This window comes from Trichosurus vulpecula, chromosome 1 (genome assembly GCF_011100635.1).
Source record: "Trichosurus vulpecula isolate mTriVul1 chromosome 1, mTriVul1.pri, whole genome shotgun sequence".
Classification (NCBI taxonomy): domain Eukaryota; kingdom Metazoa; phylum Chordata; class Mammalia; order Diprotodontia; family Phalangeridae; genus Trichosurus; species Trichosurus vulpecula.
In genome coordinates this window covers 477,622,172-477,649,887 of record NC_050573.1, presented here as the reverse complement: position 1 = coordinate 477,649,887, position 27,716 = coordinate 477,622,172, and the positions used below count along the sequence as shown (strand labels likewise).

The 27,716-nt window shown below is 35.5% G+C and overlaps 1 protein-coding gene across 1 annotated transcript in view; it reads left to right on the top strand.

The window, feature by feature from the left end:
• Positions 1-26,443, top strand: part of PRRC1 (proline rich coiled-coil 1) — a 36,760-nt gene extending 10,317 nt beyond the window's left edge. The window contains exons 4-10 of the mRNA XM_036734849.1: positions 3,549-3,965; positions 5,741-5,901; positions 8,924-9,026; positions 16,752-16,915; positions 19,522-19,625; positions 21,608-21,710; positions 24,958-26,443. Of these exons, the coding sequence (XP_036590744.1) occupies positions 3,549-3,965; positions 5,741-5,901; positions 8,924-9,026; positions 16,752-16,915; positions 19,522-19,625; positions 21,608-21,710; positions 24,958-25,167 (1,262 nt within the window). The 3' untranslated portion in view covers positions 25,168-26,443. The remainder of the gene's footprint in view (positions 1-3,548; positions 3,966-5,740; positions 5,902-8,923; positions 9,027-16,751; positions 16,916-19,521; positions 19,626-21,607; positions 21,711-24,957) is intronic.
• The last annotated feature ends 1,273 nt before the right edge of the window (positions 26,444-27,716 follow it).

Sequence of the window (27,716 nt, the reverse complement as noted above, 5' to 3'; positions counted from 1 at the left end):
GATATTTGTGAGAGAAGGAAGAATTTAAAATAATTAAGTGTCTTTTTGTTCAGTTGACTGTGCTAACTCTAATTTGAAATAGTGCTGGCAAGTTTTCTTTTCCATTTAATTCCAAAGAAAGAAAATGTAACTTGTGAATAGAATTGTAGGTTGGGCCAAGGGCGTATAACTCACCAATTTTGTCAGTAGGTATTTATATTGCTTAAAATGAGGGAGAAATTATCCCTATGCTTAAAACTGAAAATTAAATAGGAAAACCATAGAAAATACAAATAGGATATAAAATCCTATTATAAAGCACTTCATTCACTCATATATTCTATTGATTTTGTTTTTGATATTGTTTGTCAATTTGTATTTGGTATCGCATATCAATCTATGGTACTTGTATGCGAAGCAATTACATTTTGTCTTTTTGTAACAATAACAAAACACATTTATTGAATGACTTCTATATTTTAGACACTGCGCTAAGTACTGGTCATGCAAAGAAAGGCAAAACTCTCAAGTAGCTCACAATATAATGCAGAAGACAACATGCAAACAAGATACATGAGATACATTGGAGAAAATTGCAGCACAGAGGCAGCAGCATTAAAGGGAATCAGAAAAGACTTCTTGTAGATGTTGGGCTTTTAGTTAGAACTTGAAGGAAGCTGGGAGGCAGACACAGGAGAGAGAGAGAATTCCAGGCTTGAGAAATAACCAGTGAAAATGCATAGTCAGGCTGTGGAAGATCTTTTTCAGTCAGTCAGCTAGCATTTTTTAAGTGCCTCCTATATTCCAGGCACTATGCTAAATTGTGAGGATATAGAGAAAGGCAAAAAACAGTCCTGGCATTCAAGCAAGTCATAGTCTGATGGGGCTGACAATATAGAAACAACTATGTACAAATTTTCAGGATAAATTGGAAATCATTAACAAAAAGAAGATACCAGCATCAAGGGAGACAGAGAAAGGCTTCCCATAGAAGGTGTTATCTGAGACTTGAAAAAAGGCAGGGAAGGTAGGAGGAAGTAATGAAACAGGAAAGCATTCTAGGCATGGAGGACAGTCAGTGAAAATGTTTGGAATAGAGAAATGAAGTATCTTGTTCAGAGAATGGTAAAGAAGCTGGTGTCACTGGATCACAGAGTATGTATAGGGACACAAGGTAACAAAACTAGACATATAGGAACAAGCCAGGTTCTGAAGGGCTTTCAAACCCAAGCAGAGGATGTTACATTTGATCCAGAAGATAATAAGGGAACACTGGAATTTATTGACTAGGGAGGTAATATGGTCAGACCTGCATTTTAGGAAGATCATTTTGACAGGTGAGTAGAGAATGAACTGTAGTGGAGAGAGACTTGAAGTAGGCAGGCACTTATCATAATTTAGGCATGAGGAAATGAGTTCCTGCACCAGATTGATTGCAGTGTCAGAAGAGAGAAGGGAGTTTATCTGAGAGATGCTGTAAAGGTAGGATCTCTAGAACTTGACTGATTCAATATAGGATGTGAGAGAGTGAGGAATTGAAGATGATACTTAGATTGTGATTCTAGGTAACAAGGAGGATAGTGGTATCCTTTATAGTAATAGGGAAGTTCAGAAGAAGGGAGAGTTTGTGGAGAATAAAATGAATCCAGTTTGGGACATACTGAGTTTAAGATGTATATGAGACATCCATTTTGAAGTGCCTCATAGGCAGCTGGAGATGCAAGATGGGCAGGCAAGAGAGAGTTTTTGTTGTTCAGTCATTTCAGTAGTATGCAACTCTTTGTGACCCTATTTGGGGTTTTCTTGGCAAAGATACTGGAGTGGTTTGTATTTTCCTTCTCCAGCTCATTTTACAGATGATGAACTGAGGCAAACAGGGTTAAGTGATTTGCCCACAGTCACACAACTAGTAAATGCCTGAGGCTGGCTGTGCCTGACTCCAGGTCTGGTGTTCTAGCAGCTGTACCACCTAGCTGCCCTAAGAGAGAGTTAGAGCTGGATAAATAAATGAGAGTCATCTGCATAGAAATGATAATTGAACTTATGGGATTTAATGAGATCATCAAGTGAAATAGTACATAGTAGAGGAGAAGAGGACCCAGGACAGATCCTTGTGGAAAATTTGTGGTTAGTGGGTGTGATTTGGTTAAGGATCCAGCAAAGGGCAGAAAAAGTGAAGGAGCAGTCAGACAAATAGGAAGGAACCAGGACAGAGCAATTTTTTGAAAATATAGATAGAAGAATATGTCAAGGAGAAAAGGATGATTGATAGTGTCAAAACCTGCAGAGAAGTAAAAAAGAATGAAGATTGAGAGATGGCCATTAAGTTTAGCAATTAAGATATTAGTTGTTTTGGAAAGAGCAGTTTCAGAAACCAGACTGTAGATGAATAAGAGAGTGAGAGGAAAGGAAGTGGATGCATCAGTTATAGATGGGCTTCTCAAAGAACTTAGCCACGAAAGGGAGGAGAAATATAGGAGGATGGTAGGATGGATGAAGCAAATGAGGGGTTTTTGTTTGTTTTTTGAGGATGTGGGAGACATGAGTGTGTTTATAGGGAGCAGGGAAGCAGCCAGTAAGACAGATTGAAAATTAATGAGAGGGTGGGAATGATAGAAGAAAGGATTAAATAGGATCACCTAAGGGTTATTGTTTTATGTGAGATAGGAGTGAGAGAAAAGATAGTGGGGGAAAGCATCTGAGTTGTGAGATGAGGCAGAGGGGAAAAAGGGAGTTCCTGAGTGGCCTCAATTTTTTCAGTGAAATTTGAGGTAAGGTTCTCAATTGAGAGGACGAAAGATGTAGTTTGAGGAGGGATGAAAAGGTTTGGGAAAGGCACTGTGATAAGTTGAATGGTGAATTGATTAAGGGGTCATAAAAGGATAAACTTATTGCAATGAGTGCCCAATTGAGATTATATAACAAATTTGTACCCAATCAGTACTCCATCATGGTTTTCTCCAGCTCAGTTCAGTGGGTAAATAGGATTGCACACAATGGCTGGTGGAATTAATCCAACATTGAGACAAGGGGGCAAGGGTCTTGAAAAAAAGACAGTAGAATTGAACTAATTTACCAAGGGGTCCAGGTGGGGCAGGAAGGAGAATGTAGCTAGAGTAATAACCTAGAAGGAAGTGAGCAGTGGAGAGATGGAAGTCATCTGTATCCAAGTGTATTAATAGTGTTCTAAATATTTTCTGGCAGTCTTCTGATTAGAGTTTTTGAATTGAGAACAGTCAGGAAAAAATGAGAAGAACTGAAAAAATAGCATAAAACCATTAAAACAAACACCTCTCCAACTCACAATCACCATGGAAACCCCTTTTTATTAACTAATATGGTTCAATTTACTTTCTGTTATTGGATTTTTTTTGTTGTTGTTTAAAGTGATTGTTGAAACTCATTTGAGCCAAATTTCACTTAGTTTAATAAACATACTAGGGATTTTTCACTAATGATTGTTTGAGGAATATTTTGATAAACTTGACCATTAAAAGAAAAGAACTATAAAATGGTAAGGAAGTTTTTATGAGAGATTGTCAGTAATATTTTGATTTTTTTTCTTCCAGCTTCTTCCAGGTCATTTTCTTCAACTAATACACCCTCAATGCAATCCTTACCACCACAAACATTCTCTACACCTCTGCCATCACTTGCTCCCATGAAGAGTTCAGCTTCTTTGCCTTTTGCATCGTCTTCTCCGGTTTCTGCTATCTCATCTTCTGTTTCTGTTGCCCCACTTCCTGTTTCTTCTGTCCCACTTCCTGTTTCCCCATCAGCTGCTACAGCCTTCACTAGTAATGCTCCTCCCCCTTTTCCATATTTCCCATCAAGCACTGCTCCAAGCACTGTTATTTCCCCTCCTCCTACGGGTCCTCCTATATCAGGATTTTCTGTTGATTCGGTCTATGACATCACGAGGGGTCATGCAGGAAGAACTCCCCAGACGCCTTTGATGCCATCATTTTCTGCACCTGCTGTTACAGGTAACTCTTTTCAGCAAGAATTTTCCTAAAGTATATTCCTCAGTACTTTGGTTCCAGTAGCACATGCCCTTATGTGCAGTTGCTGATGAAGTTAAATGAAAGTCTTAGTCATGAAATATACTTTTGAATTGCATTTTGAAAACTTATAGTAGCCTTAAAAATTTGGCTCAGAATTTTAAAATACACTTCTATTCTTGGCATCGTAGGAAAACTTATATGGATAAATTGAAGAAGTTTCTAAAAGTTCAGCTGAATAACTAACTACAGGGCCTATCAAGTTTTGTGGTTCAAAGGAGTAGATGTTTAACCGGCTCTCTAAAAAGGAAAGATTTTGCATGCCAGTAGTGCTTTCCCTGCTTCAAATTTACTTGCTCTCCTGGAGAATGGTTTGGGGAACAAATAAAACTCTATTATTCTTGGACAGTCAGCGTTTTCAACTTCCTGCTGCTTACCATTTCCATTGGGAAGAACTAGCTATGTATATTGATGTGATTTGTATTTTCTTATCTCTATTTTAGCAGGCTCTAGCTAGCATGTTTTTCTTGCAATAGTTTATCATAAGGCATAAATATTATAGTTGCACCTATCTAAATATAAATCTTAAATTTGAACTAGATGGTATATCTCTGCTAAAGTCCTCCTTTAGTATCTCATTTTGGCACTGAGTTAACCTTGGGCTCTTAAAGACAGTTCAGCAGAGTCCTAGCCCAGATTAGACTTCAGTAAAGGCCTTGCTATGGACTCTATATTGTTTTTTTGAGAGTCAGCTTGTTTTCCAAGGACCAGATAAATTCAGAGACCACCTTTATTTATTACTAGACTGGTCATAGGGTAATGACCTTCTTTGATACAATAAGTCTTGAAGAGCATTTACTGAAATATAGAAGAGTTGAACTCCGCATCAGTGGAGGGAGTGCTCACATTGATTGAAGCAAGTATCATTACACAGTACTTATATTCATTCTTATATATTGTGTTATGTGTATATACATTATTTTTATATGTGTAAGGGACTAGTGCTCAGGATTTCAATAGTATACGTAAATAAGCTATATATAAATATAAGCTATATAATATAGAAACTATATATAAATAAGTATAGATGATCAAGCTCAGTTTAAAGCTATTTAGATGAGTTGCATATACAGATACTGTCCATGCATTGCAGATGAGTAATAAAAGAAGAAGGCTTCCCTTTAGAGTTTAGGTTGTAATTAAATAAAAAGTAAAGTGAATTGTTGTTCACAAGAACAAACTCCCAAATCTGAAATTTGGCAGAGAAAGAGTGGAAAAAAGGGGGTAATTTCCTCTCCAAATCTTTGTGAGGTTACATTATTTGGAATTCAGACAAGAGCTTAAGGACATTTACCTGATTAGCCTTGTGTAGGCAGTAGGTAGTCTCCAAGAGAAGGGCAATTTGAGGTGTATATCAGCAGTTAAGTATCTAATTTAGGAAATGTAAAACAAAAGCTTTGGATGAACCTGAAACAAGAATTGTGTGGGATCTGAGTATTCCTTACAACTTTTTGGCTTCCCTAGGACCTCTCTGCGGTCAGCCTGACCTCTACAGTAAGGTTTTGGTTTAGATAATTTTCTAGTCATATAAGGCTAGGTTCAGATAATATCCCACAGAATATTACCAAAATTTTTGTTTGGGTACCTAGAATTTAAAACTGAGACTATTAATGTTATTAAAGATGTATAATAGCTGAATTACTAATCTCAGATCTCACAGAAAAAGCAAATGTATGTAAATTTAAAATGTATTTGTTTAGGTATATTGCCACCTCCTATTTCTCAACAAGCCAATTTGACACCTGTGCCACAGGGAACTGGAAGTGGCTCAGCTATCACTTTCCCAGAGGAGCATGAAGACCCTAGACTGGCAAGGGTTCAGAATGAATCATCTGCTGGTGGTATCTGGGGGTTTATCAAGGTAAAGTTTGTGTTTTTGTCTTCCATGAAGGGGAGAACAAAGCAAGGAAGAAGGGCTTTTGTTTCACTGAAATAGAATTAGGATAGATGAAAAAAATTTTTTTTAAATAAGCTCAAACTTTAAAAATTCAAATTGAATAAAAATTCATTAAAATGCTTATTATTGACAATCTGAATATATTTTACATTTAAGATATATTTAGGTTTAGTGATCACTACAGAAAAATTATAATATCTTTTAAGAGTATTTTATTAATGGGCAAGTGGATTGTGGATTAATCTATTGTTTCCAATTTATTGAAGTTTCCTGAGGATCTGCTATGGATTTGTAAACAAAGAAGTAATAATCCCTCTCCCCAGGTGGAATCAGTACTAAGCCAATCTAAAAGAGATTTTTATTAAAGAGTAAAAAAAAAAATTATTGCTTTCAGATCTTTGATTTGTTTATATGGAAATGTGTTAGCAAGTGTACGTGACACATGACACAAAATCGGTCCCTCTATAGTACATTGTTTTAAGATGTTAAAAGATGATTTCTCTAAAGTTCTATAATCCTACTAGTGAATGAATATGGGTAGGGCAGAATAAACATAAAGAGACCACAAATGAAAGAGAAACTTTTGAAGCAGGGTGTTTTAGGAGAAACATAAGGTAATAGCAGACAATATTGTGTAATAGAGGCAGTATTAGTAGATAGAAGACTGACAGGAAAACCTGAGTTTCAGTCCTGCCTCTTCCGCAGACTGACTTTGTGACCGTTGATGAGTCGGTGTCCCATGTGGCTCTCTAAGACGGTAAGTTACGGGTGAGTTGGTCATTTGCTTTGGTGCAGTATTGGGAGTTTTTACACAGGAGCTCCTTATGCCAATAAAAACCATTGATCCAGACTTTAGAAAAGAATGTAAAGAAACTAGTTCTGTGATACATCTTTTTATCATATAGCCACATGTGCCAATTCCTCCCTCTGGATGCTGAATTATTAAGGAAATGCAGGCACAGGATAATGCTAGGCTCTACTCGTGTATTCAGTACCAGCTCATAGGATGAATATTAATCTCTTTGTCTGGAGCTGTCATCATATGACCAGAGACTGTGGATGCTATTTTGTGTGGATCTAAATCAAACGGTATACCAACACCAGCAAGAAGTTTGAGGCCATGTTCAGCGAAGGAAATAACGTTCTTATTGTCAGATGCACACACATTAACATTAATGATGATGAGATAGGTGCTATTATTATTTCCAATTTTTTTCAAGTACATATAAAATATTTTTAGCATTTTAAAAAATTTTTGAGTTCCAAATTCCCTCCTCTCTCTCCACTACCCCCCTCCCCAGCCCCCACTGAGAAGGCAAGCAGTTTGATATAGGACATACATATGTAGTCATGCAGAACTTATTTCCATATTACTCATGTTGTGAAAGAAAACAGACCCAAAAAAACCCCAAGAAAAAGAAAGTAAAAAAAAAGTATTCTTCGTTCTGCATTCAGCCTCCGTTGGCTTTTTTTTTGGAGCTTGATAGTGTTTTTGATCATGAGGCCTTTGCTGAGAATAGCTAATCCGTTCACAGTGGATCATCTTACTGTATTGGTAGATGCTATTTTACAAAAGAGGAAACTAAGACTGACAGGATTAAGTGACTTGCCTGGGGTCACATAGCTGAGGCTGAATTCGAACTCAGATCTTCTTGACTTCAAGTTTAGCAATCTATCTGCTGTGTAACCTAAATGCCTGTATATGTGTATATGGCTGATATATATGTGGCATATATCTGAGAGAGAATACATGGCATATTTTTAAAATTCTGACAAATTTAACAAAGACCAAATAACATTAGTATTTCCATGTGAATAATAGAAAAGACAATAGTACATGAAACTGAGAATCTCCATAGGTTTATTTTCTTTTTACCTATAAAATGAATTTTACATGGAATTCTCACATCTGTCTTTCTCGTCTATGATTTTTTTCATGTCTTCCCCCTCTTCTGTGCATTAAAAATGTTTCAGTGACCTTCTCTCTCTTTTTTGGGGGGAGGGGAATACTGTATCCCTAAATTCCCTCTGTCCCCCAAATTGAAAAAATTAAAGAAGAAAAACAAAACCCTCATGACAAACATGTAGGCAGGCAAAACAAAATACTACTTTACGTCTGAAAATGTACGTCTTATCCTGCATCTTGAATCCATTACCTTTTTAGAAGATGGATAGTGTGCTTCTTCATTCCTCTGGAATCGTGGTTGGTCATTGCATTATACACAATTCTTAAGTCTTTCAAAACTGTTCAAGTTCTTTTGTTATATATAATTTTTTTTCTGGTTCTGTACACTTTATTCTGCATAAATTCATAAAAATCTTTCCAAGTTTTGCTGAAACTCTAGCTTTCATCATTTCTTACAGTACAATAATATTCCATTACATTCTTATTCCATAATTTGGTCAACTGTTTTGCCTTACTTTACAGTTCTTTGCTATGACTAAAAGAACTTTTATGGGCCCCTTTTCTCTTCTTTGATTTCTTTAGGGTTATAGTTGGCCTGGTTTTTAATTGGAGAATGTACTTCCTTGTGAAAAAGGGCAATTTCTGAACCTAGTTTAAAGTATAATTTTTATATTTAGATGTAAACTCAGAATGGATAAGAAAATAAAACAGACTTAACAATATCTGCATAATTTCTCTCATATAAAAGCTGTCAGTCTGAAAGTAGGTTCTCTTATCTGAAGTACAAAAGTATTTCAATATTCATGAAAAATCCTATCTTTAATTTTAAAGATATTGTTTTTGCAAAGGTAAGTTTGACTTTAACCTACTTTCATGGGTATGGAATCTTGAAGGTTTTTGCAGTAAATAAAAAAGTGTAACAAGAAGGTGGTGCTCACCTTAAGGACTGAAAGGGTGGTTCAGATTTATTATTGGAATGACCGTTTGTACGTTAACTCCTGTGACAAGAAAACCTTTGTAAAAGATCATATATTTAATGTAAATGTAACTTGCATTTCCTTGTTTATTTCTGTGATGCAGGGTGTGGCTGGAAATCCTATGGTGAAATCCGTGCTTGATAAAACTAAACACTCAGTAGAAAGCATGATTACTACACTGGACCCAGGCATGGCTCCGTATATCAGTACGTACCTGAATCAAACTGCGAACTGCTAGCTTTGATGCCTTGTAAAATTTAAATGGATCACATACTATCTTGTAATCAAATAATTGTGTGGAAGTGTATACCTGCAGTGAGAGTTAAACCATTAGTTAAAGTTTTTATTGTAAAATAGACATTTATTATAAAAAATATTTTAATTGCATATTTTACTGTGAAATTACTTTTATTCAATATATATTTTTGAAGTAAGGGTTTTATAGAGTGTATTTTATTTGGAGAGGCATCATGGTAAAGTTAATTGGATTTGGAATTGGAAAAATTTGTGTTCAAATACTGCCTCTCATACTAGCTCTTTCACATTAGGCAAAGAACTTGGCCTCTTAGTCAACTAACTGGGCTTATTGGAAGAAAGAAGTCCAAGTTTCAGGTGTTTAGTCATCAGACTAAATCTACATTTCAAAATGTAGAATTAGAAAAATATTTAGATAACTCTTTCAAAAATGATTGTCAGACAGAAACAAGTTTAATATGAGGTGCTGGGTCTAATATACCCTTGTTGAAAGGAAATCCTCAAAGGAAATCCTAGAAAGTGGTAGAATTACCTCATGGTATAGTGTTTTACATTAACCTATAACTTGGAATAGATTGATCACAGTTACATAACATAATGTTAAGTTGTAACTGTATGGGATGGGGTAAAATTATTGCAACAAGATTCATACAGTAGTCATTTTGTGAGAATAAGTTAAATGCAATCTTATGTTAAAAAATTTTAGTATCTTCTGATATCTAATGTCATATGCTAGAATTTTCACGTAGGCTGTTTTGTTTTGGTTATCCCATAACATAGGAATAATATGGCAGCAGTTTTTTTTTTCCTTTCTTGGAAATTGCACTCTTATTTCTGTTGTTACTTGTTAAAAGTTGAGAAAGATTTGTTACAGGAGAGTACCCTTTATGGCATTATCGTGATTAGTTTGAGGGCAATTGAGGATAAGCATAAATGGTGTTAATGCTTGTAGTGACTTTGGTAGCAGTTATTTAAAATAGAGGGAAAATCCTTTGGCAACAGAATGAGACCTGGTTATAGTATAATACATTAATTGTGGTCTATTGGAACTGACTTTCTGCAGACAATACAGAAGAATCCAGTATGTTTAGAGTCAGACAGATGAGGGACTTACGTGACATTCTTCTTTCATGAGGTTGGATATTACCAGTCTTTAAACTTTTTTTCTATCCTCTCAGTCAGAGTAATTTAAACATGCATTGAGTCTTTGTTCCATGTGAATTCTTATGGTAAAGCAAAAGCACATAACTCCACAGTTGTACAAGAAATAGGTATTACATACTTAGGAGCATGAGAATGTTCAAAAACAAGCTCAGAAGGGCTCGAAGCAGGTCATTTGATAAAGTTCAGTCTCAATAAAAATTTTAGCTATTTGTAATAGTTCCATTCTTTTTTCTTGCCTCTGCAGTCTCTGTGTAATATGGAGAGTGAAAATACTATTGGATCTTCAGAGCTTTGTAAATTTTCTTTACAATGTGTCATATGAAATGAATGCCTCTGTCACTATTAATTGGCAGAGTCATATCAAAAAAGGAATAAATTCCTTTAAAAGTATTTTAGCAACTGGGACATCATTCACTTTCTTATAGTGGTATGCTTAATTCTATCCTATATATAAAGAATTTGAAATATATATTCAAAATAGTATGATTTTGGTATTTAACTAATGTGTATATTTACACAAGGTTCCCACGATGGGATGAACTGCTTGCTTTACCCTTTCAGGGTTCTGAAAGTATTATGTGTCTGACAAATAGCATAGCTTAAGCAGAACTATTGAGCTACAGAAAGAAATTTGTATTAACTAATGTCTTCTAAATCTTTAAAAAATGTCTTCCAACTCTTTTCAGTCATTCCCCCTTTTGTGCTTTTCCATAGTTCAAATAAATAAAATGTGGCTCTGAGGGGAAGATAGGGCAAAAGTTTTGAAATCAATGTAAATCCTTGGAGTTATATAAACCTGTTTATTGACTAAAATTTATTGACCATTTTTTGATGGTTTGATTGCCTTACTTTGGCTTTGATGAGCACAAGGATTAAGTTTTGATACATGCTGTGATTAAGAAAAGTCTGATTTTTTTTTTAACAAGAAAATTATTCCATCCCATTATTCTCATCACTGGATTTGTAATGCAATTGAACATTATAATCCTTTGAAAGAGAAATACACCAGAAAAAAAAAACATTGTTTTATTAGGTCTAAAAGTTTGTTTTATGGGTCTAAAAGTTATATATGTATATATCAACTTGTGCATTGAAATTTCGGGTCATTTAAGAGATAAAATAGCAATTCAAACATCCACCTAGAACTGCCTTAAAATTTGCTCAGTATTCTAGCTGAGGAGTGCTAATATACTCATATTTTATAAGTTTAATAAATTTATCAGCGTAAACCTTTTTTTCAGAAATAAATGATAGGCAATAGATTAATATTTATAATTGGAAGAGATTTCACTTCACACAGCAAATTCTAAAGCAAAGTTAAGTATCCTTCAAGTTAAAATTAATGCAAGTATGGAAATTTTTTTATATTTGTAGCATAGCATATGATTGAACGTCCATCTTTATTTTCCATGAAGTTTATACAAAAGTCTTCCTAAAGCTTTGAGCTAAATTTCTCTTTCTTACTAAATTTCTAACTCCTTTCTCTCAAATATACTATAGCCTCTTTTGTTACACATTAAACTGAAAAATAATTATTACAAATGAACAATTTTTAAATTGCATCGTGGGGTTTTGCACAGAAAATGATGGGGAAGTTAATTTTTTTAACAGGCTATAACATCTAAGGATATACCAAATTTGTCATAATTCACATTTTAAATTATAAATGATGCTAGCAGAGATTATATCTAGTTGCTGATATGGAATCTTAACATAGACCCTTTATGGGTTGCTTATAAAATGGTGTAGGTCAGGCTAAAAAACTTTAAAAATATTATCTCCAATTGCTATTGATTTTTCTTGGTATAATAGTAATAATTAGGGATACAGTGAAGTTACTGTTCATACATAAAATTATCAGTATTTTACTTTAAGACTTTTGATTGATCTTTAATTGACCTGGGTATTATTTAAAACTTCAAAATTTAGCCTCTCTTAGAAATTTCCTCATGTTTATGTCAGTCACAAGTTTTGGAACCTTGGAACTCAAGTGGGCTTTTCAAAGGAGTAATTTTATCAAAACCAAAGCTACTTTGTATTGGTCACTGTTTAAAAAGATCATCCTACATGAGATAATTCCATTCTCCCTAAACTGCTTTACTTCATTAGGTAGGCATGTATACTAGGTTGGGGTGCTTTTTCTAGGACCAATACCTTAGAAACTCTGGCCCCCATCATAATTCTCAATTCACATAGATTTACAGAAGGGTTAGGGAGTTACTTATATTGCTTCAGGCAACCTGACAAAGAAGGTCGCAGTGTTCAGTGCCCAGAAAGAAAAGTGAAGCAGAGGCAGCCAGGTTGCACAGAAGATAGAGGACTCCTGATCTGGAGTCAGGAAGACCTGAGTTCAAATCTGGCCTTAGATCCTATTAGCTATGTGACCCTGGTGAAGTCACCTAACTGCTGTCTGCCTCAGTTTCCTCATGTGCAAAATAGAGATAATAATAGCACCTACCTCTCAGGGTTGTTGTGAAGATGAAATGTGATACCTGTAAAGCATTTGGCAAACCTTCAATCACTGTATTATTATCATCGTTATCATCTTCATCTTTAACCTAGAAATACTTAGTTTTAGATCGGGGTGGGGAACCTACAGCCTTGAGTCCACACATGGCCCTCTAGGTCCTCAGGTGCAGCCCTATCCAGATTTGTTCTGTAAAACTTGGACTCAGTCAGAAGGCTCCACCTTAGGACCTAGAAGGCCACATGTGGTCTTGAGGCTGCAGGTTCCCCACCTCTGTTCCAGACTCTCATAAAATTTAAGAGAATTGGGAGAAGAAAAAAATTTTCCCAATACTTCCTTGCGTTCTACATTCAGATTAGTCATAAGCTCTATTAAAAACAATGGTTTATTGGAAAATACAAAATTAAAAACAAATTCAGACAGCTGTTTAGAGGACAGGTGTCCAGCAGAGATTGTACTTAATGACCAAGTATCCCAGTCTTAAGGAGTCTGGGTCTTTATAAAACTTTTGTTGAAATCCTCATCAGTCCTAGAAATTAATTTGCACTGTATAGTTTTACATTAAAGTGCAACTTAGGAGCAGTGTTTTTCAAACAGAGAAAGAGAGTATATCAAAGTTATGTTTTGTGATGTTAAATCATAATAGTCCATATCATAAAGCTTCAAAGAATTCTAGGATAAGACAGAGATATTGCAATGTATAATTCAAACAATAATAGTTTTATGAAAATGCTAAATGCTATTGATAGACATTTTTCCTGAAATCTTAATAGTGCATGCCAGACAGAAGACATAAAGTACTATATAAATGCCAGATATTGTTTGGATCAGAACTGTGATTTCATTGCTATAGGGAAATTCCATATAGAGGAAACTCCCTCTATGGATGCAGATTGACACCTACTCTGCAACTTACAGCCTTAGTTACTTGGAGCACTGAGAAGTTAACTTACTTGCTCCATGTCACCACCCAATGAGACGTGTGTGAAAGGTAGGACTTGAACCCTGACTTCAAGACTATCTACTACACTATGCTAATAAGAGTAGATGCTACATGCAAAAGTTAACATGAACCCAAAATGATTTAAAAATTGTATATTGACTCATTTACCTTTGGATATTGATGTTAGCTCAATTTAACCAACTATTGACAAATATCATTAGTACAATTTTGATAGCCTAGGCTTTCCTTCAAAAAGTGCTCTACCAGCCATTTTTAAACTCACGTCCTCGCATATTTATACACAGTAACGTTATTTGCCAAGAGAGCTACTGAGGCATTCTTGTTTTAGTCATAGTACTAGCAAATTTATAGAGCTGGTCCTGTTAAGGTGAAAGTGCTCTAAAATTGAATGTAGCTTGGAGATGTCTAACAAACTGGATTTTTACATGACCATAAAGAAATACTGTTTTCTTGAGGTATTGGGTATTATGTTATTCCAGGATCTCTCAGGGCAAGGCTAAGGACCTGCAAATTTTCAGTTCTCCCATGGTGGTCTGATCCAGGCTGAAATCTAATTGCTGAGCTCTACAATTGTCTGAGCTCTACAAGTTCCTGACATGGTTTGGGTCTGAACAAGAGCATACTGCTTCTGTACTCCCCCAAATGGCAGGCTGGAAGGCAGATTCCCCTTTGGTCTGGGGTTCCTTCCCTGATTAATCCTCTGAAAGCTGGGCTAAATGCTCGACATGAAACCCTGCTTAGCATTTGGAGTCTGAGCCATGCTACTGCTGTTGCTGTTGGCTTCTAAATTTCCTCCTTTCTTGGAGCACTGCCCAGGGTCTCCTTACTTGGATAGCCACAACCATTCATGGCGCCTTCTCAGTCTGTCCTGGATCTATGACTGGGAGTGGATAGTAGGTGACAAAGCTGCCAGTTGGCAACTTTGCAGTGCCCCAGAATGAGACTTGAAATCTAATGGGGGAAGACAACGTACAAAAGACAACATACAGGAAAGAGGAGAGGAGAAGTTACAGAGCTGGAAACATAATGGAGAGACATGCAGCTGAATAGGACATGAAGAGGTGGCTGATCCCTCCTTAAATGGTAGTCATCAGAGGAGAGGTCTCTGTCCTCCGGTCTGAGGGAGAGAGGGGCCCTAGGGACTGATGAGTTGTGAACTTCAGGGCTTATGGGATCTTGCAAGATGAAGAGGTTCCTGGTGTCTGATGGAGAAGTCCAAAAATGTGCAGCCAGGTAGGAAATGGCCTTCTCTGTATTAGCACCCCCTTTTTTCATTTTACTAGTTTACTGGTTTCTGGCTCATTGTTGTTTTTGGAATCCAACAGTGGTAGCCAAAAAAAGCTCCAAAGTCTCCTAAATAAAAACTAAGCTTATCACCAAGTTGGTCACAGAGTGATACTTTTTTTGACTGACTGGTGGTGGTAGTAATATGAGTAGAGGAAGATGTATGAGAATTCTTATAAAAGTAAAAATGACGAGGTTGGTAATTGATTGGATATATGGGGTGAGTAAGAGTAAGGAGTTAAAGATGATGACAAGGTTTTGAAGCTATGGTAATGAAATCTGAGATGCAGCTCATAATCCATCCATTCCTGCTTATCCTATCTGACCTGCTTTTCCTACTCAGTTAGAACAAGGTGCTGAGGGATAGGTCCCATACTCAGTAATAGAGCCCTAGTTTACGGAACCTGTCCTTCAGGAGGTGCCTATTAGTGCTACCAGGTGACTTAGAAGGCAGAGGGTGACCAGGGTAGGTTGCAGAGGGGGAGGGGGCTGGAATTTTCCCACTGATATCTGCATACTTGCTACTTTCAGTGTCCAGGTAATGGGCCCAGCTCAGAAGAGGAGTTGGGAGCTTATACAACACAAATAATTATAAAAGAGCAAAATGCAAGGCAGTTTGGGAGGGAAGGCACTAGCATTTGAAAGATCAGGAAAGGTTTCATGGGGAAGGTGGTACTTAAAACTGCACCTAGAAGGAAGAGAAGGATTCTGTGGAGCAGAGGTAATGAGGGAGTACATTCTAGGCATGATGGAAAGGTTAGTGAAAAAACACTGAAATGCAAGGTGGAGTATTATGTATGAGGAACAGAGAGAAGGCCATTTTGCTGGGATCACAGAGTATGGAAGGGAGAGTAATGTTCAGTAAGGCTGGAAAGATAGTCTGGGCCCATTTTATAGAGGATCTTAAAAGCTAGACACAAGGCTTTATGTTTTATACCAAAATCAATGTGTAGTCACTGGAGTTGGTTGAGTAAAGGAATGTTAATATAAACGTTAATGTAATATAAATAAAAGTAAAGGAAGTTAAATCTAACTTAAGGAAAATCACTAGCATCAGTATAATTGATGAAAGACTTGAGTCAGGGAGACCAATTAGGCTGTTGGTGATAATCTAGGAGAGAGCTGCTAAAGGCCTGAATTAAGGTAGTAGCTATGTGAATAGAGAAGAGATGTCAGTTTAGAAATGGAAACACAAGACTTGGCAACTGAATGTATATTGGGATGAATGAGAATGATTGAAGAATTAATGCTGCAGAAATACCAAAATTTGAAAGGGGAGAGTTTTGGTTGGGGAAGGGAGTGCAGAGTTAAAGGAGTTCATAGTTGTGGATATGTGAAATATGAGGTGCTTCTGCCAGTTTGAAATGTTCCAATAGGTCATTGGTCATACAGGACTAAAGCAAGCAAGAGATTGGGGTGCAATATGTAGATCTGGGATCCATGGTTGGGAAGACAGAGAGGAAGATGAGAGCCTACGACAGAACTTTGGGGAATACCAACAGTAGGGGCTATGATATAATTGAAGAGCCAGCAAAAGAGATGAAGAAAGAGCCATGAACAAAGTAAGAAGAGAACTAGGAGAGGGAGCTTACCATTTCAAGCATGTAATATGTTTCATTTCTGTTTTTGCAAAACTCACTTGTCTCATTGAGAGGATGCCAGAAATGGAAGCCAAGAATTTCTTGGACAGAAATGATATGTGATCTAAAGAATAGAAACATGATTATGTTTATAGCAAAACTTTGGCTTTGATTTCAGTTTTTACCTGGATCTTTTTTTTTTTTTGGTTTCTGGTAGAATCTGCAGGTGAACTAGATATTGTGGTAACCTCAAATAAAGAGGTAAAAATTGCTGCTGTCCGAGATGCCTTCCAGGAAGTCTTTGGTTTAGCTGTAGTTACAGGAGAAGCTGGCCAGTCTAACATTGCACCACAACCAGTGGGCTATGCAGCTGGATTAAAAGTGAGTGAGTATGTGTTGTTTTCTTCTAGTAATTCTACTAATTCTAATTCCAGTGTATGGAATCTTCAAGTTACTGATTTTTTTCCTTCTTTACACTTTTTTTTTTTTTTTGCTCCTTTAATCAAATTAAAGTTGTAAGTCTGCTTTGGGAAAGAAGTTTAAGTTACATATTAAATGTCTGTAAGGTATATTTAGTAAATATTCTTATTTTGGTGATTCCATTGGATTTACATGCTTTCATATAAGATATGACTTTAAAATTTAACATTTTTAACATTGGCAATCTTAGGAATACATTGTGGAGGGAGTTAAAAATCAAAGATGAGTCAACAGTAAGAAATGTTGGTAATACTTTTGGGTACGATGATAATAGTAGGTCATAGAGAAGTGGACATTTTGAAAGATTATGACACTGTATTGTCTCAATCAACAAAGGGGCAACAAAAATTAAACAAGACAGAAGATTCAGTTCTACAAACATTCATGAAATGTCTTTTGTGTACAAAGCACTGTGCCTGTTGGGGGGGATCCAAAGTTTAGAATGAGAGTTGGGTCTTGTACTGGAATTTAGATAGATAAGATAATTCACAGTAATATATCAAAAGTATGCTAGAAAGCTGAATAATAAAGTCCTACCTGAGGTTTGAAGCAGATTTGAAGGTGAAAGTCTTATGGCAGGGGAGTGGAGGGTAGATGTAGCTACAATGCTTCATGCAAGCAGTAGCATTTTACTTGAGCTTTAAATGATGAATGGGAGTAAAATAGAAATATTTTAGGTAAAGAGAAGAGTGTGAACAAAGATACAGAAGTAGAAAATAAAGTTGACGGTGTCTGCTTTGGCTGGCACGTGGAAAGCGTATGAAGCAAGACAGGAAAGGTAAGATAACACTGGGTTGTACATTCGCTTGAATGCCAGACAAAAGTGTTTAAAGAGTTTCAGTTTTATTTCACAGGCAATAGGAAACCACTTAGGACTTAAATTTTTTTTCTCTAATGATATGTTATTTTTTTCTCCCAATTGCATGTAAAAATAATTTTTAACATTTGCTATTTTTTTTTATTTTGATTTTCATATTTTTTCCCTTTCTCTCCTCCCCCATCTCTGAGATGGTAAGCACTGTGATATAGGTTATACATGTGCAGTCATGTAAAACATTTCCATATTAGTCATGATGTGAAAGAAAACACAGACCAAAAAAAGAAAAAATAATAAAGTGAAAAATATTGTTATTTACAGTTGATCATTGTACAATATTGCTGTTACTGTGTACATGTTCTAGTTCTGGTCATTTCACTTTGCATCAGCTCATGTATATCTTGCCAGGTTTTTCTGAAATCGTCCTGCTTGTCATTTTTTTTTGTTTTTGTTTTTTTTGCAGGGCAGTTGGGGTGACTTCCCCAAGGTCACACAGCTAGTACATGTGTCAGGGGTCTGAGGCCGGATTTGAACTCAGGTCCTCCTGACTCCAGGGCCAGTGCTCTACTCACTGAGCCACCTAGCTGCCCCCATGCTCTTTTTTCATGATTCTCTTACATCACTTTCTTTTCCCAATTTTTCTTCCACCTCTCTTATTTGATTTTGTAAATCCTTTTTGAGCTCTTCCGTGAATTCTTTTGGGTCCTCTGCTCCCCTTCCCTTGTTCGTATAGTATTCTCACCCATCTCAATTATGAGAAATAGCAGTTCCATCCCCTTTTTACTTCTTTCTACACTAGTGTGTTCTTTTTACCCACACTCTCCCTTCCCCCCTTTAAACACTCACAAATGAACATAACCAACCCCCAGGAATCCTTAATAGATTTTGAAGACATTAAAGGTCTGCAAATACACTATTTCTTTTCCTATTTGAATATTACCAGCATATCATTATTTAGCGCCTTCCATTTGCTCAATTAAATTTAGTTTCTCTGGGTTTTTCTCTTTGTATTTCAAAGTTCCTACTCAGCTCTGGTCTTTGTTCAGAAATAATCAGATGTCCTCTATTCCGTAAAGGATCTCTTATTTCCTCTGAGATTATACTCACCTTCTCTGGGATTAGGATCTGTGAATCCATTTTAGAAGGTGTGTCTCATAGATCTTAAAGTTGATTTCAGTAGCCATAGATCATTTTGGTTTGCTAGGATTTTCAGTAGGGAAGGGTGCACAACTAGTGCCATTCTCTTTCTTCTTTAAGAGATTTGTTCATCTATAATTAATATGCATATTAATAACCAAATTATTCTTGGTTGTTGGCTCCTGTCTTTTGCCTTTTGCAATCTTGTATTCTCAGATCTCTTACCGTGTATAGTTGTAGTTGCCGGGTCTTGGATGATCCTGATGGTGGTTCCTTCATATTTGAACTGATACTTTCTTCATGCTTTCAGTATTTTTTCTTCGATGTGGGAGCTCTGAATTCTGTCTATTCTATTCCTTGGACTTTTCCTTTTAGGAGACGATTAGTAGATTCTTTGCTGTTTTGTGGAGCTCTGGGGGAAAGAAGATACTCCAGTTGGATTTCTTGATCATTATTTAGTTTTTTTCCAGGTAACGCATGGTTTGCCTCTGTTCAGGCAGCCACTTAAATGAAGTAAAAGATATTCTCTAACTCTTGGCACTGTTGTTTTTAGGGGGCCCAAGAGCGGATAGACAACTTACGTCGAACTGGTGTGATTCATGAAAAACAACCTGCTGTGTCTGTAGAAAACTTCATTGCTGAATTGCTCCCTGACAAGTAAGAGGCTTATTGCGCTGTATCTAGGTAAAAGTAGATTGTATATTAGAGCTAGATGGCATATATCGAATATATCCAAGCTTTGGATAGTATTGTAGAGATTAAAGCAAAATACTTGTGAGTGTCAGTGTTCAAGGTTGCCTTTGTACCATTTCCATGATGAAATTACTAGTTTTTGAGTCTTAAAGGCAAAAATTGGAGTCAAGTAAGTCTATTTCCAATTTTCATATATACCAGTGGTTATTAAAATAGTTGAATTTAATAAAGTGAGAAGCACAAGTTTATTTTGTCTTAAAGTACATTAGTTAATATTTGTATTGTGGTTTAACCATTTTATTTAAAGTGGTGGGCTGGTTTGGAAATAATTACTAGAAAAAATTCATAATTATTCTTAATAGTGGGGTGCCACCAAAGGTTTCCAACCCCAGATATTTGAAAAGATATATATTTGTGGTGCTTTATAGTTTACCAGATGCTTTTGTATCTGTTACTCTAAATTTGAATTGCTAACTGAGCTAAACGATTTAGTAGAAAATGCTAGTTTTGTTAGATACTTTCATGCATCTGTTATTCTTAGTGAGGGATTCCCTAATCTTTGGCAAGAAGCTACTTTTTCTTTTCCCAAATACTTAAGTTGAATGAGAAAATCTCTTGAGTGAAAGAGAAAAGAGAATGGTGCTAAGTGCAACTCTCTCGAGAATCCCAGCAAACCCCAATGACCTTTGGCTGTTGTAGTAGTTTTGAAGATCTACCAGATACATCTTCTAAAATGCACTGATCAGGTATGACTTGAATGAAAAACTGTGAGAATACCCAGCTCACCCTTTTGTGGAGGTGGAAGGGCCACAGGTGTTACACATTATGTGTTTTCAGACTTTTTCATTGTCTTGATCAGTTGTGATTATAGCCTCTATACGTTGGTCTAAATGTGAACCAAAAGGTGATTATTTCTTTGAAAAGAAAAATATATGGATGTTGAAAGATATTTGTATAATATTACTCTATAAAGTATTTCTTTTAAACTTTTTCATATCTTTCAATTCACCTACAAGGTATTCCTTTTATCATCAGTTTTTAACTTTATTGATTTTTTTTTAAATCAGGAGTAGAATCATAGTCAACCTTTAGGTTTTGTACAAGCCATTTTGGGGAAGTAGTATGATATTTTATATCGATATAGATCTAAGTAAAGATAATATAGTTGCACTGTGGATTCAGTACCTAGTCTGTGATCAAGAATGATTTCATAAATTATTTATCTGAGGAAACCTGCTTGGCCTTTTTATTGTAAATTAGTGGATTTTCTTCCCATCCTTCAACTTAGTAATCTCTAGAAATACTTATCCTTTTCTGATCTCTGTCAATAATCTTTAGGTTCTCTTTGAAAGAATTGATATAGATTGATATAGTTGTTATCACTATAGTCAACATTTTTCTTGGAAAAAGAAAATGGTCTGTCTCTATTTCAAGAGAATGAAAGGAAATATTCTTTGGTTTTATGCCATTTTTAAGCAAATGCATGTTAAAAGAGACTATGTAATCACAAAAGGAGCTGAGCTAGTCACGTAGAGACTGAAGGATAAGCAGTAGACAGCCTACTTGCATCTTAGGTAACCTTGCAATGTTGAGATCTATTCTAGAGGAAGACCCCCAGCATATTTGGTGGATCGAAAGTTTTAGAAAGCCAAGATTTACACAGTTAAGGCATGGATAGATTATAACTTTTATACTGGTAGGCACCCTAATGGCTGAAATCAGATCTATTTAACTTTTGAACAATGCATAATTAGATTTTAAATAATGTAGTTATTATTTTTATTGGTTTTCTTGAGATTAGGTAAGAAATACTCATTAATTTTAATTGTTGCTTTATCTTCCTTGTATCAACATCTAATCAGTTTCTTTTTGTTTCAACTAATAATAACTTTGATTTCTTAATCTGCTTTTAAAATGTATGATTCAGAACATATATTGTATTGTAGGTGGTTTGACATTGGCTGTTTGATAATTGAAGATCCTGTCCATGGCATTCATCTAGAAACATTTACACAAGCTACACCAGTGCCTTTGGAATATGTACAGCAGGTACTTTTAAAAAATGAAGTGTTCCATTTTTTAAATGAAATAGTAACTACTTTTTATCTCAAATTGCTTTTAATACAAGAATTGAAGTGTAGATTTGGATCTCTCATTGAAGTCCTTTCCCCCTTTTATACTTTCTCCATTTTTTACACTTCTCACATTGGCCATATTTTATCCTTTTTCCTATTTTTATTTCCTTTGTTTATTTTCTTCACTTGATTTTCTTTTATGGTTCCTTCAAAATGCCTTACTCATTTCTTGTTAATCTATTCTAAATGATTGCTTAGCAAGTAAAGATGATAGGCTAGGAATTGTCACTTTGTCTCAGGTCGTCTTACTGAAAAGTGGGAATAATAGTGCCAGTATGCTATATCTCATAGCCTGGTGGAATAGTAAGTGTATAGTTGTTTTTAGTAGGTAAAAAGGTAATATGTTTCTGGCTCCTTCCTTCTGTCTCCCAGTTCACTAGCATATTACTTGTATTTTTGGTAGAATTTCTGTTTAAGTGGAAGAATTAATTATATTTGAGTCTTTGAAATATATTGAATCTCTCATTTGTGCTTTAGACCTTGTAATTTCTATTAAAAGGTAAAATTAAAGACTTTTTTCAAAGATGTTGATATTAAAGAACATAGGAGGACGTTAACTTATATGTTCTCTTACAGAATCAGATCTCAAACTGTAGGTTATTTGAGTTCTGTTCCTTATTTGAGTGGATAAGTGTATCATCTGAAAATTTCCAAAGAAATTTAAAATTGAAATGGATATTATACTTAATAAACTTTAATTACAATTGAGTCAGTTTTTCTAAAAAAAATTTGTCATTTTCTCATGTCTTTCAAGATGTTTTTGATGTCTTTTATTTTTATTTCGCCTTCATTTCCAAATGTATTCCTCCCCCTTTCTCTTCCCAGGCAACCATCTCAGTTAGTAAAGAATAAAAGAGAAAGAGGGGCTAAAAGCAGTTCAGGAACCTAGGCTTCTGCTGTTACTAACATTGTGCAGTATTCTACACCTATAATGCATGTTTGCAATGAAAGGAGAGAAAAACATTTTTCTCAATATATCTCTGGAGCTAAGTTTGGTCATTATAATTACAGAAAATTTGGTTTCTTTCGTTGCTATTCTTTCCATTTACATTGTAGGCATTATGTTATCTTAGTTCAAACTTATTTCACTCTGCATTCAGAAAACTCTTCCCCATACATTTCTGATTCTTCATATTCACCGTTTCTTATGGTGCAGTAATATCCCAACATATTCATGTTACTACAGTTTTTTAACCATTCCTGCACTTGATGGAAAACTCTTTTGTTTCCAGTTCTTTACTAACACAAAAGTTCTACTATTAATATTTTGGTACAAATGGGGTCTTTCCTTATATCTTTGACTTCCTTGGGGCATATGCCTAGCAATGGAATCTCTGGGTCATTTTAATTTTTTTTAGCATAATTTCAAATTGCTTTCCAGAATGATTAGACCCGTTCACCTCTACCAGTAGACCCCCTTATGTTAACTAGTTCCACATTTTTTTCTTACCTGCCATTCTCCTTGGAATAGAGTAAATCCTCAGAGTTTTGACATTCATGTCTCTTTTTAAAAATTTTTGACAGCTTTTTTTTCTATCAACTTTTTTAGCAAATATATCCCCTCTCCTTTGCCCCACATAAAGCCAACTGGAACATCAGCCAAGTATGATATGATCTCATGTAGTTTCCACTCCCATAGTCTCCCACCTCTGCAAAGAAGGGAGATATATTTTCTTATCTCTTCAGGACCTACCTTGGTCATTACATACATAGCTTTTAGTTTCTGTGGAGTTTTGTTCTTGTCATTCTTCACATTTATATCATAGTCGTTGTATAGATTGTTTCCTGTTTTGCCTATTTTACTTTGTTTCAGTTCATACAGTTCTTCCCACACTTCTCTGAATTCTTCATATAGCTAATTTTTGACAAGGGCAGTTGTATTCTGCTATATCCGTGTACCAATACCATATGATGAGCATCTCTCTTTTCCAAAAAATTTACAAAAAATGCTGCTATGAATATTTCAGTAGAGATAGGACTTCTCTGTCTTTTCCCTCTTTGGGGGTAAATGCTTAGCACTGGAAATTCTGGGTCAAAAAAGATGGATACTTCAGTCTCTTTTGACTAGACTAATTCATGGTTCTCATATGCCCTTCTTTCCACAGTTGTGCCAGCATTGGCTGTGCCTATCTTTGCCTGGTGTGAGGTGAATCTTTGACGTTGATTTGATTGTTGATTGAATTTCTTTTATTTTTAGTAGTTTGGAGCAGTCTTTCATATAGATGATAATAAATAGTTCACCATTCTTTTGAGAACTGTTTATTCATATCTTTTGACTGCATTTACACTGTGGCCTTTTGGTCTGTGTATATAAAATTGCTATCATAAAGATTCCGTATTTGTCTTAGCACTTGTGCTTTTAAAATCCATAGATCTGACATTGTCTTTTGGCCACCTTGGTCTTATTATTTTTCTGATTCTGAAAAGTATCAACATTTTAAAGCAAACACAATAATTATTCTGTCCTGTTGTACATCTGAATGTATCCTTTGTACCCTGAAAGAGAAAATGTGCTGTTATCTTTTTGTGATCCGACATTGGCTCTCACAGTCCCATACTCCTGTGTATGAGTGTGGTGGTGGACAATGTCGACAGCCAACAGAGTCTAGTATGCATGATGTGCCTAAAATATATGATATCTTTGGGCTGTGTTTTGTTTTATCCATTTAAATCCATGACTCCAAATGACAAGATAACAACTCTTTGAAATGGCCCAAGGTACTTCCCATGGCAATATCATATTACCTTTGTATAATGAGTAGATGTTAGACTATTTATAATAATGTTAAAATTGACTTTAAAAAAGTGAATACTACTAAGGCAAACTTAATAATAGAGCTTGAACTTTTAGACTCTCACTCCAATGTCCTTTCTATGATCAGATCATAGCACTTTTCTATAGGAGCTCTTAAATTTGAGATAATTTATATTTGTACAGTAAAATGAGCTTAGCATTACTTCTCGGTTTAAAATAAGAGGTTCTTCTGTTTTGTTTCTTGCATAGTCTTACAAGTTCATTTCATAGATAATGTGGCAATCTATCTTGAAGATTTGCATTAATCATTTTTGACTATGTAACTGAAATAGATCCACCTACTTGTATATTATGAGCACCTTTTAAGTTAATTTTATTAGTAACAGCTAATCTTTTTACTCCACAGGCTCAAAATCTCACTCCCCAGGACTATAATTTAAAATGGTCAGGCCTTTTGGTAACTGTGGGTGAAGTGCTTGAGAAGAACTTGGTACATGTCAACCGGACTGATTGGCATGTTGCTTTCACTGGCATGTCTCGGCGACAAATGATCTACAGTGCTGCCAAAGCTATAGCAGGCATGTATAAACAACATTTGCCACCCAGGACCGCTTGAGAGAAGATTGTCTGCAATACAGAGACTTTTTCTATAGCTTAATATCAAAGAAGAGATCATATCTTCCGATTGAACGGTTTCAAAGACTTCTGCAGGTTTTCTAATTTACCTGATATTCCAAGTAGAAAAACTACAAATGTAATTTTGTTACATAATAATCTTAACTTCAAATATCAATAGTTCTCAGAAATGAGCATCTACAGCATTTATAACATATGTTTGATAGCACTAAGTTTGTAAAAGGAGAATTTATTTGCTGAGACATTTACTGTACTTGTTTTAAATTGGGTGATTTTTTTTTTCTAAAGAGGGCCAGTTGATAAATAGTGCTATAAAGTCCCTCCCAGCTCTAAATCTATGTGTCTGAGCTTACTATTACCTGTTGGGTTGCTTATTTCTCATTTCACTTCAGAATGAATCCCTTTCCCCATAGTTTTTAAAAATCTGATTTGTGTATAATCTCAGGACTGATGCTCAATAACTCCACATTAGAGTACCATAAGACACATGGAAATGACATTTTCATAAACATTTGATAAAACATCAGATTTTTTTGTGCTGAGAGCGATTCACGTAGCCATGTGTAACGTAGCTTTGCAAAGAAAAATCCCACTTTATTTCAGTGTATATCATACCTTGGCACATCATAAATTGTTCCTTGAACATCAAGATACTCTTTGATTTTTCAAGTCTTTGTTTTCTCTGTATCTGAAAACAGTTGCTTCCCTTTAATTCAGAAGCATTTCTAGAATCATCTCGCACAACACTATAGGTGACCATTCTGTTGCTTCCTGTGCAAATATATGGCAATCATTTTTGCACTCTATTTCTTTTCTTCCACTTACACCTTCCATTCTGCAATAAAGTATTTGATGAGCAGGGAATATTTTACTGTTATAGGATTGGTGTTTGTGTTTAAAAAAAATTATAGTACTTTTGGGTTTTGCTTTAAAACACTACCTTTTCAACTCATGCCATTCTGCCTTTACTTTTTTAGATACTTTCAGAGGATCCTTTTTATACTATATGCAATTTGTTAGTCCATTATATTTGTACACGTTGGTAATTTATCCTTTTCCTAAATAATCTATTTTGCCATTGTGGGCCAACAATAAACCAAAATTAAATAAATGAATTTTTATGAAATAAGTTCACTGCATATTTGTGCATATAAAGTATGTGAAAGCAATTTCTCATATGCTACGATTTAACTTTTATGAAATACTTCTTACTTTTGGCTGATGTTAGAAAAATAAATCATGGCAGTTCTACCCAACTTAATGAAGTTCTTGCCCAGCACAATCTTGGAGTATAATTTTAATTTTTATTTAACTAGGCACTAAGATTTGAGTAATCAAATCTCGTCTCTGCCACATTTTACCTGAGAAGTAAGAATTGAGCATTATAGATTAATGTTTTTAGAGCAATCTTATATTTAGCCCTGAAATATTATTTCCAAATACAATTTATTTTGAACCTTTGCAGTTTTTATCTCATGAAAAGCAGTGAGTGCAAAATTGGAGGTGAACATTACTCATCTACGAATCTGTTAGGGATCTCATAAAAATGGTGTAAGAAAACAGGGCAAGACATTACCGGTTAAGATAGCCTGGTAAAAAGGAGTAAAACAGGCTAGATATCACAAAAGCACTCCAGCAAAGATAAAAAGGAAAAAAAAGCACCAGATTGAATTTTGCTTAGGAAAAAAATCTATCAAAAAGCTACAGTGCCTTCATCCAGCCTTGGACAGTACAGGGGAACATTCAGGAGCCTGCAGGTACTAAAGAAGGGGTCATCTTGAAAAATTGGGGCAAGCATAGAGCTCAGAATTCTTCACTATGAACTAAAAATACTCTGACACCTGGAGCAACATTGTGTTCCAGAGAGCAGGAAGATGTGAGTGCTCCAAAAAGGAAACTCTGGAACAACTAGGGCGCTCAGGTTTCAGATGTGGTGGGAATGAGAGCCAACAAATCTCAAGACAGATCTGTCTCTTCAAACTCTGAGAGTTTGCAAGACCTCAGCCACCTGAAGGCTTTGAAGAATGCAACACTCCACAGCAGGAGGTTACAGGCAGACCTGAAATTTGCCAGCACTCTGAGCTGCACAGACACCAATGGAAGTGAAGGAAAGTATCCAGAACCTAAAATGATATGAATTAGAACCAAAGAAAGCCATGCAATGCTATGTGAGAGAGTAAGTGGATCCTGGTCCTGACACAAGGTCCCACTTCAGAAAGTAGAGCTAAAAATAGAGTAAACAATAAAAGATACCAATTACTGGTGTTGAAATGTTATGTATCCAGGGACATTGAAGACACAAACAGAGAAGAATAGAACAACTCGTAGCAATTACAAATAGAATCTCAGATTTTTTTTAAGTATGGCCATAAGAACTTATTTCTTGGAGTGAAGCAAGAGATAAAAAATTAAGAATGAAATGAGAATTCTCAGTAAAGAATAGAAAAGAAAATAAATAACTTAGTACAGGAGGTACCAAGCCTTTTCCAAATAGCAGTCTCCCTGAAAATAATCAAACAGAAAATAATG